We start from the raw sequence: 11,104 nt of genomic DNA, 5'->3' as shown, positions 1-11,104 counted from the left end.
CATATAATGCAGTTAATTAATTCACTATTTCCAATTAAATGAGTCATTGAGATGATTTGTAATTTGATTAAAAGGAAACAGAGTCTGATGTCTGGCTATGAATTTCTTTAATGTTCCCCAGATCAGAGTCACAGCATACAGTGTGTAATAACTTCTAAATAAAGAGAAATATCATCACCTTATTTATATAATTTTTACCTTTTCTTTTTTTAAAATCCATTATGAACATGTTTATTCTTCATCACGTGTGGCGTTCTGATTCTGAACATATAGTAAAACAGGGCAACAGGTGTAAATTTGCTTTAGGACCCAATAAAATGTTTATCTTGTTAGAAATAACATGTGCTTCATTTATAAAGTGATCTTTAAAACACCAGGCTTGACATAACGAGAGCCTCTTGCGCTCTTTATGTCGTCTTTATTCTGGCATTATTCCTCTAGATGCTTAATTCATTAACAATACTCTATACTTAGGCTAAGTGTAGTAAAAATGTGATCACAAAATAATACTTTTCTTTTTCTGGTTGCATTTTGGTTTAATGCTACAACAATTTCATGGCAGATGAAATACTTCGTTCTCATATCCACCATTGTTTCCAGTGCTTCCAGTCCATATCTCCATATTGAAGATTTGGATCTGAAATGATCATATTGTGCAGAAATATGAGCGACTTTGAAATGCTACATGATACACCATCTCTGTGCTCAAATACAAGAGCAATAAATCACCTCTCCCAAAACGAAATGAAGCAGCAGAAAGTGAATCTAATCTCCAACGAATGGGATTCATCAATTTTGCTGGTGGCTGAATTACAACTTGCACCTGTTGTCCTGGTCACAGAGTATCTTATATTTCATTTGACCAGAAAAAAAGCAAAAAAAAAAGGGGGAGAAAAAAAAAACATTAAACAAACAAGTAACTGAATATTTACAAATATTTTCAGTTGATTTGTTCTCACACTTAAAAATGTACAGTTAAATTCTATGATCCTCCTCACTGTACGCCTACTGAAGACCCAACGAATGGCTCGTAACGGATGTAGAGTCTTTATTCTGGATGTACCACAACATCACACTCTAGCGGTTGAGCGTACAAAACCAAACAAGAAAAATAACAAAAGAGTCTCGACTCGTCTCTTAAAACAGTATTGATTATTAGAATTGAGGTTGTTTTGTACGCAGCTCTAGTCAACTCCTCATAGTGTGTTTAAAATGGAGTTTAGATATACCTACAACCACACTAAAGTCCACAGATGGTACATATCCACAGGTCCAGTCTAGACTCTCAGTAACCCAAACTCGTTACAGTCTCCCGTCCATTGGGCTGTTAGTCCACAACACAGAATTGAATGACACACTAATCCTCCAGTTTCGAGTTTGTTCGTGTTTTAGTGGCGTTAGTTCTTGCTCCCTGATGAGGGTCCTGTGTTTGTCTGAGAGAAATATTGTAGGCCTCACAGCCAACAGTGAGACGCACACAAACCGTCATCCTCCCGTGACGCAGACAGCAGTGGCAGAGAAATGAGTCTAACAAGGCATGAACAGAAGAGAAGCGATCGTGTTAATCCCGCAGTGATTCGGAGCCATTCGTTCTTTAACCTCAACATGAAACAATCGTGTAAAATTTGTTTATATAGATCTGGTTCGCCACAACCTCCATTTGCTGTGCTTGTCATAACCGGAAAGGTCAAGTGTGCACTGCAGTGCAGACAGATGTGTGATATGTCGAGATGTGGGTGAACACCAAAGAGTGCTTCCAGCCTCTTCCTATCGCACAACATACACCTGCTTTGCATGTAAAACGGCCTAAGGCCAGGTTGGTTTTCATGAAGGAGTGTTATGAAGATTGAAGCCTTCTCTTTCTTTGTGCCTCTCTGACCCTGTTTACACCTGATGCGTTTTGGCCGATCGGATCACAATTGGACGACGCTAAATACAGGTGTAAACTGGTCGAAAACGTTTTCAGATTGTCCACTTTCCACCACTTAAAAACACATTCGACCGGATTGCTTTCGTAGTGTAAAAGCTCATGTGATCGAATGTGTTCAAACTGCCAAAAAAGACCGTCTTCTCTCCGTCTCCTGACCTCATGCGTAACATTATTGGAAGCGGCTAGACCGACGGATTTACACATTGTCAGCTGAAGACCCAAGTTTGGTTTGGAGATGAAAAACGTAGCATGGTCTTTCTCCATCCCCAAATTTAAAGCTTATTTTGTCCACAAGATTGAAAGATCTAAAAAAAAACAACCCTTCCCTCGAAGAAATCAGGAACCAAAGTGGTTGAATGTGGACAAAAGAGACAGATTAAAACACCAGGTGTAAACGGGAACGTGTCACTCTCGTCTACTTGTGATCCGATCAATCTTATAACCAAGTGTAAACTGGGCCTCTGTCACATATACTCCCCAGATAGCAAACTGACATTGAATCAACGTAGAAACGACGTCTCTCATGACATTGAAACAACGTTGATTTTGCTAATCGAATTAACGTTGAACCAACGTCAGACGCGGCATTCTTCAAAGCTAAATGAAAATCGAAAGTTGGTTTGCTTTCATAACGTTGAAACAACGCGTTGATTTCAAGCTGATTTTCCGTTAGTTTTGAAAGAATGACGCGTCTGACGTTGGTTCAACGTTAATTCGATGAGCAAAACAATGTCAGATCAACGTTGTTTCGATGTCATATTTCTACGTTGATTCAATGTCAGTTTGCTATCTGGGTCTTGATCTCACACATTTACATTAACACAAATGTAGAGGGCACTTGGCAAGAGACATATTGGCAAGATAAACACTCTTCATGTGTGTACACGCACCAATACACAAAAAAGAAGCTGATTAAACCGGGTTGTCAAATACCAAATGACGTCGAACCAAAAGAGACAGAGAGAGATAGATTTGTCTCGGTGAAAAATTAGATTAATAAAAGCTGAATATTGGTCACAGGCCCATGAAAGAGATGCAAAGCTACATTTGCAGTATTTATGCAAGAGTCCGGACCATCACAGATGGCTCTGGTAGGGCACGACATGGTTGATGGTCAAATAATAGCACCAACAACTATAAACCGTTTGAAAGAATATTGCCAATAGATCTCTTTCTGGATGTGTCCTATAGAGTGGCCAGACCGTTACAGTTTGAGCAATGCTGATGAAAACACCACTGGGGAGAAGTTTCTGCAACCATTTTAAGCAAGCAAGTTAAAAAAAAAAAAATGCAAATACGTAAAATGCTGTGGGAGTTTACAGCTCAGTGTCCTTCTTGGTGCTTTAAAATATTTCATGCATAGATCCCCCAGAGCAATCCATGTAAATATATATTTATATCATTCTTCTATATATTTGTCTTTATATTTATACATACAAAAAAATCTTCCTAAGAAACGACACGTGGCCAAACCGAATATGCGTGACGAAATGACGGGAGAGCGAGAGAAAATGAGAGGAGGTTGGCACTTTTGTTTTTGCCGTCTGTCAGGCGCTGTTATTCTCTCTCTTTCCCCGTGTCTCTTGTTACAAGGTATGATTTAAAACTTGACACAAGACTGCAGGTAAACACAACGTATCCAGCTTCTGTCTTATCGAATGCCCCTACGATTCATGTGAAACATGATCCGAGGACACAGATCACATTCGGACAGAGCGTTTCGCTGGAAATGGAATAACAAAGAAGGATGGTCAAAAGAAAGGGATGGATGAAATCTGCACTCTGCCAATTTAGTGGGGATATGAGTCATCATTTCCCTTCATGACATCAGATCAGCTCAGTCAATCGTCGACGCCCCTCCTTTTTAAGGACGTTGTGGAAAAACAAACAGCAAGTTGAATCGAGGACGAGGCCGATGGCTTGTCAGCGCCGGCCGAATCTGTTGCTCGCCGTAGAGTCTATGACAGAGCCCCTCTAGTGTGTACAACTTCTACCAAAACCGTTGATTGTGTCTATACGCACAACACCCCAACGGGATTGGCTGTCGCTGTTCTTGGCAGCGTAACCGAGAGCATCTGAAGTTCAGGAGCTTGAAAAGGTGGACAGAGAGAGAAAACTGGATACGTATGAGAGCTAGTCCTCTCGTTCGGTGGCGCTACTATACACGTGTGGTGGAGTGAGGGTGGGGTAAGGTGTTGTTGTGCCCGGTGGTCGTGGGGAAGGTGTTGAAGGCATGGAGCGGTTGCATGCCGGTGATGGTGCTAGGAATCATGGTGATAGTATTAGGGGTCATGAGCGGGACATCGTCGGGCGCCCGCCTCAGCGCCAGCGTGTAGTCGGGAGGGCACGCGGGACGTAAAATATCATGCGGCCGCAGAGGCTCCATGTCGTGGTGGGAGTCGTGCTCCGAGTGCTTCATTTGCAAGGACATGATCTCTTCCTCCTGGCTGTGTGCCAAGTCATTGGAGGGAACGCCTCGTTGCGGGGACAACCGGTGGCGTCGCATCTCGTGCCGTTTGTCGCGCTTGTAGTAAAGCGCGGCGAAGGCCAGGATGTTGAGGAAGAGGAGCGACGCACCGACGGCGACCGTCACGCTCAGTTCCGTCGAGTAATCCCGGGTGTCGCTCGGGAAGGGAGGGAATCGAGGCGGCTCTGAACTATCGGCGTCCGGCTCTGAAGGGAAGGTTGGGATGGGATGGCGTGTGGTACGGGGTCCCGGACCCTTCCAGTGTGGGGTACGGGCGGTACCCGGAGGGAGTCGGGTTGTGGCGGTGCTGAAGACCTCCTCGTGAAGGTTGTGGAGGTGAGGAACCAGTTCCAGCCAGAAGGCGACCTTATTTGCTCGGTAGTTGTCCCGGATGCGAGGCTTCAGGCCAATGTGGAGGTACTGCTTGTCTTTAGAGTTGAACTTGGTCCAGATCACTTCCTCAAAGCGGTTGGGCTTGGTGTGGATGAACTTGGTGTCCTGAGGAACAGGCAAGTTGGGATCCCTAGAGACGACAGATATCTTTTGTCAAACGGCTGTTTTAATGAATTACACACCGAAGATGTGAGACACTCGGAACCAAATTGTGAATTCTCGAAACACTATGAAAATTTCGATTTTTATAATTGGATGTATAAATGCAATTTGATTTAGGGCTGGGCGATACATAGATAGGTAGTAGGGTTGGGTACCGAAACTCGGTGCCTATGGGGAACTGGTTCTGACGTAAACGGTAGTAACCAGACCAAAAATTTCAAGACTGAAAATTTCTATGCCCGAGTCTGTGGCATGAGGCGCACACACGCAGTCTCTCGCTGCAAGTCACCCTCTTTCTCTCCGACGTGCGCGCACTATATGGTTCGCACGCGCACTCTTGCTCGCTCGCTCTAGATTCCGGGAGATTTTAACTAATTTGCGATCATCAGGGAGCCGTTATCAATACGCGGGAGACTCCCGGAACGTCTGCTGATAGCGAGGAGATTAATGAAGATGCCGAAGACAAAACACTGCAAGGTTTGGCTGCATTTCACGTGTAAAATTACGCGTCAGAATAACGATTGTCTATGGATATAGAATCACCATTCGCGCCGCCTTGACGCTCACGTCGTCATATTATATCAGCGCGCATCATCTGAATTCTCTGCCGAAAAAGGAAGCTTGTCGGCAGCGCGAGGTATTTGGCAGCGAACGCAGCGTCTTGTTCCCTATTCAGAGAACATGGGTTACACAGAGACGTTCTCTTTCAAATGTTTACTCAAAGCTGCGTAGCTAAGACGCAGTGGGAACAAAATTTGTCGAAGAGCTTAACTAGTAAATGACAAGATAACTTACATGACTAGTTAAAGAACCTGTAGCCATGTCGATATTATATTACCCTGGTTGTAATCTCTATTACTCTCTAGTATAATTACATTGTTTGATATAATATTGTTTTATTTGATATTATGTAAATATTAACTTTTATTTTGTATTGGTTTATTTATTATTACAATAATGTTACTTGTATTTATATTGCAAGTTAATATTGTGTCCAGTTTGGCCCTGTAAATAAAGGGGTATTATTTTTATGACAAAGTGTGTGTGGTTTCGTTTTCTTAAGTACCGTTTCAAGAAACGTTTAGGCACCGGAACCGTTTAAAAAATACTGAGTAGGTACTGGTATCGTATAAAACCCAACCGATACCCAACCCTAATAGGTAGATAGATATTTTTAAAACTAGAAAAAAAACCCACCCGGTCTTGGCAAAGTTGGTCCAGTAGGTCATGACCACAGCGCTAAGCATGACATCGTTCTTGGAAAAGTTGCAAGGAAAGAGGTCAGTTGCTCCGATCATGGGTACGCCGAACACATACGGTATCTCGTCCCCGTGAGCAGCGTCTGCCCACTCGGGTCGGGTCTCGGTCTGGCAGTGGTGGTAGAACGTGTAGAAGTAGACGGGAGACTGATAGTCCGCGTGGAGTTTGGCGGTAGCGATGGCTGGCGCCACCCACTGGTGATCAGTGAATAATGCCAGGAGAGTCTTGCGCCGCATTTCCCCATTGTCTCGGTCCGCCCAGTCTGTGTACATGAACTTAATAGTCTCCCTCAGGATGTCTTTACCTACACAAACACACAGAGTAATTACAGTGAAGAAAAGGCAGACAAGAAAGGGGAGGGGAGCAGACAGGAATAAAGTAGAAAATATGGAAACATTGATTCAGTGACTGAGCATTTGGCAAATTCACAAATTTTAATGCGTGTATGCATATGTTTGTCTAATGGACCTAAAAAATATGTTAATAAAGGCATGTTATTTAATACCAGGAACATTAAATACCAGGAATGAAATCTTCCATTTGACATGTCACATGAAATATTATATCATTGCTTGTCATTTATCGCCCTCTGGTGGAACAAGTCGACAACAGCACCAAATCAAGAGGAAGCAGTTTGCATATCACAACAGTAACAGCAATTTTATTGCTGTACTCAGTATTGCCCCTCATTATACGCTTTAACTTTATGTTTTTAATCGGGAAATTCGTTTTTTCACAATTTAATATGAATTCATATTCTGTTACCCCAGAAAAGAGCCTACCTTTAGGGTATCCATAAAGGTTATCCACAAAGTTGGAGATTGTGTAGTCGAAGGCTGCAGCTGAGATCCCCTCTTCACTCTCAGTACCTCCATCATCCACAAACTTCAGACCCTCCCCTTGATTTACACCAATCAGAAGGTCGTAGTTCAAGAACTCCCCCTAGTGGAGAAAGAAGTTTACCTTCAGATTGTTTCACTATATTAGTGAGGACACTGACTGAATAGACCCATTATATCAGGATGATGATTTTGTCTGTGGCCTAACCCAAGCCATACCCCTAAACTTCCCATCACAGAAACATGTGCAAAACACTAGCTTTAAATGATAAACAAACTCTCTTCAATTAAGAGGAACTTTTCTGTCTCCTAAATGGACAAATATTTTTTAAATGGTAGATTATAAAAGCTTTAAATGTTTCATCATGTATCTTTAATTGCTCATTCCCATTTTTTTTTATTTAAAATTTAAAATTCAGGTGATCTCATCATAATCACCTGCTGCATCAGGATCTCGGGGTCGTCTGGCACGACGTCTCCGTCCATCACGGGTCCGAACGCAATATGGTAGCGGGCCGGCTGGATGTCCTGGTCCACCAGCTCTCTGAAGTTTTTCCTGCGGAGACAGTCCACCAGGTCTGCGGTCTCCCCATATGTGCATCCCACTTTCCGGGCCAGGATCTTGGTGTACTTCAGGGGCTGGTAGCTGATGGACCAGCTGGAGATCGCTGAACCGCTCTGAGCAATGGCTCTCTGAAACAGGCCTGTGTGCGAGGAGCCATATCAAGCTGTTAACTAACTACATACAAGACAACCCGGATACACATTATGGATAGTTGATGCATGTCCATTAACTCTTTTTTTTCTGACACTGATGGTTCCGGTGTGTGAATTTTCATCATATTCAATCATAGTGGTCTCACGATTAATAAATGGTCATAAAAGTGGGATGCCAAGTAATTACAATTAGCAAAGTGTGATTTAACACTTTCCCTGCCATCAAAATAAATAAATAACCAGTATTTTGAATGATTTTCACACAACTTTCCTGTCCGCCAGAATATTTGAACATTCAAAACATACAATTTTGTATAGCACTTTTCACAATACGTATCGTTTCAAAGCAGCTTTACAGTAAATGCATGTAATGTAAACATGCTAATGTCATATATCAAGAAGATGCGCAATAGCGCCCTCTACCACATATCAGTAATGACATGGATTGCGGGGAATGGCCGAGAAAGCGTTAAATTAGTTTTAAAATGAGTTAATTTGTTAGACTGAAGAACACGTCAATTTTCCTGGAGTATTTCATGTAAACACTGTACTGTAGTATGGTTATCTCCAACTTGTTAACGGGAGTTATTTTGATGTCAATTCCAATAGCGCTCAGCACATTGTAAGCTGGAATTGCATCAAAGGAAAAACAGAAGAAAAAAAAAGGATATGAAGATTTGGTTTGGCACAAACACGACTTTTTCCTGTGATTATTGAGCTAACGTTGTGCAAATTCCATCTCGCATTAATACAGTAAATCTATTATTCTCTTGTTGCCTTTTCTCTTACAAACACTTAACAAACAAAGCCTGTTTCTTTCTCTCAAGAGAAGAGTAGAAACATACCACCGAAGGGCTCTTCTTCTCCTTGTTCTGCCCTCCTTTCTCTCTTTCTGTCTTTTTAATTATTGAAGAACATGTTACCTTTCCCAGGGAAATCAATACGGAGCAGCTGTAGCTTTGTCTCTGCTAACACGCCTGCGCTTTTCTCTTTACACGGCTCCGTCAAACAGGCACACTAACACATTAACTTAAGGGCTGCTCATTTCTTTCTTTTCTTTGAACTTAAAGGGAACCTTGACACTTACCCACACAAGCTCTTCTTTATTTGTTTATCTCTTCCCTGTTTCTGATGGCTTAAGATGACATGAGTGTTTTCTCCAGGGATAACGACTGTCATGACTTACCTGGTGTGACTGACAGATGAGGGCTGGAGGACTGATGTTAGGTGAGGATGACAGTGATGAGGATGAAGATGGTGCGGGTGAAGGTGGGCTTTTTTTGACGAGCATTGCAAAGAACAGAGTTGGACAGGGTGGTGAGACATTTTGTGAGGTAACACACACACACACACAGTATTAGTCTGTTAAAACATTGACAGGCATGTACACACACACACACACACTCGTCTTCCCGTACCCTCGGAGTGGTGGGACAGGATGAGAAGGTTCACACATGACGCTCCGGCCCCAGAGCCGAAGATAGTGATGCGTTCGGGGTCGCCGCCGAAGTGTCCGATGTTCTCGTTCAGCCAACGCAGCGCCTGGATCTGATCCAGAAGACCGTAGTTCCCTTTGGCAGACTGATCTCCTGTGCTCAGAAAACCTGCAGAGAAGAGGAAAACACAGATCAGTGTTAAAGGAGTAGTTCACTTTTGAAAAAACTTTTGCTGATAATTTACTCACCCCCATGTCATCCAAGATGTCCATGTCTTTCTTTCCTCAGTCGAAAAGAAATTAAGGTTTTTGATGAAAACATTCCAGGATTTTTCTCCATATAATGGACTTCAATGGGAACCAGACGGTCCAAGGTCGAAAATAACAGTTTCAGATGCAGCTTCAAATGTCTTTAAACGACACCAGACGATGAATAAGGGTCTTATCATGCGAAACGATCGGTTATGTTAAAACACAAATGCTAGCCTTGCTCTATTCTGTGAGGCGCGTTTGTAACGTCACGTAATATGTAATTACGCTCAAAAGGTCACGGGCGACGTAGCCGGAAGTACAGAGTCAGTGTTTACAAGTTGAACGCATAGGTTGAACGTGCAAACTAACTCAAACGACGTTTACAAAAAAAGGAATTAAAAGGTAAAACAACGATGTCGTGCGATTTTGATTCTGTACTTCCGGCTACGTCGCCCGTGACCTTTTGAACGTAATTACGTATTACGTGACGTTACAAACGCGCCTCACAGAATATAGCAAGGCTAGCATTAGAAAAGTTACATTTTTGGAATAAGTTTTGAAATAACCGATCGTTTCGCATGATAAGACCCTTATTCATCGTCTGGTGTCGTTTAAAGACATTTGAAGCTGCACTGAAACTGTTATTAACGGTCTTTTGGACATTGGACCGGCTGGTTCCCATTGAAGTCCATTATATGGAGAAAAATCCTGGAATGTTTTCATCAAAAACCTTAATTTCTTTTCGACTGAGGAAAGAAAGACATGGACATCTTGGATGACATGGGGGTGAGTAAATTATCAGCAAAAGTTTTTTTAAAATTGAACTAATCCTTTAAACTAAAACTATTACACTCAAATTGTTTTCAGTTATTAATACAGCTGATATAACAGAAAATATAAATATGGACCCGTTTCACATTTCCAGGGTTCTTAGATGTGCCATAGATGTTTAAACTCCTATAGTGGTGAACAGGAGGTGACGGCTAATATCATTTGTGTATTCCCATTTGCTCCAATAGCAAATACATGATAGCGTTTTCACGATGTCAAGATTGCCGTCGCTCCCTCAGCCGTTGTATTGGACACACCCTCACAACAACGTTCTGTCTTTTTTCTTTTTGATTTACCGCCACGGTAATGTAACACAAAGTATGCCGTCATAAATATAATTTGAAAAACTTCACTAGATTCGCGATGTTGATACCTGTGGGAACACATCATCAGTCTGAAAACAGTCCATTAGATGAGAAATTTAAAGCGCCCCTGTTACGCTATTTTAAAGATTCCTCATTTTGTTTTGGAGTCTCTTGTGTACATGCATCCAAGGTCAAAACACACTCAATATACACATAATAGACATTGTACTTCACCTCATTTCTCAAAGATTCAGTCTCTTCCGTCCTCAGCTCTTGATAAACAGTGATATGAACAGCAACAGTGTCAATTTTACCGTATCGATTCCCGCGTGAGTCCTAGTTCTTTTGAAGGGCATCACAGTGGATTCTCAGCGCTGAAAACAGCGTCGTCTCGACATGAACAACACGAACCAAACTCTTCCAGTCTCAGCTACAACCACAGTGTTTGAGGGCAAAGTAGACGTTCACGGGCAGCGAATGAACACCATAGACTGGTTTTATGCAAATTGGTTC

The 11,104-nt window shown here is 42.3% G+C and overlaps 1 protein-coding gene across 6 annotated transcripts in view; it reads right to left on the bottom strand.

Annotated features, from left to right (window-relative positions):
• Positions 1-90: 90 nt before the first annotated feature.
• nlgn2a (neuroligin 2a) overlaps positions 91-11,104 on the bottom strand; it is a 291,636-nt gene continuing 280,622 nt past the window's right edge. For all 6 annotated transcript variants that reach the window (XM_039658240.2, XM_039658239.2, XM_089131182.1 and 3 more), the window contains 5 exons: positions 9,187-9,372; positions 7,490-7,755; positions 6,995-7,154; positions 6,150-6,516; positions 91-4,920 (listed from right to left, as the gene is read on the bottom strand). In XM_039658240.2, the coding sequence (XP_039514174.1) occupies positions 4,089-4,920; positions 6,150-6,516; positions 6,995-7,154; positions 7,490-7,755; positions 9,187-9,372 (1,811 nt within the window). In that variant the 3' untranslated portion in view covers positions 91-4,088. The remainder of the gene's footprint in view (positions 4,921-6,149; positions 6,517-6,994; positions 7,155-7,489; positions 7,756-9,186; positions 9,373-11,104) is intronic.

This window comes from Pimephales promelas, chromosome 1 (assembly GCF_988280905.1).
Source record: "Pimephales promelas chromosome 1, fPimPro1.hap1.1, whole genome shotgun sequence".
In the NCBI taxonomy this organism is placed as follows: Eukaryota; Metazoa; Chordata; class Actinopteri; order Cypriniformes; family Leuciscidae; genus Pimephales; species Pimephales promelas.
The sequence above is the reverse complement of the archived record's forward strand: the minus strand, read 5'-3'. Positions and strand labels throughout refer to the sequence as shown.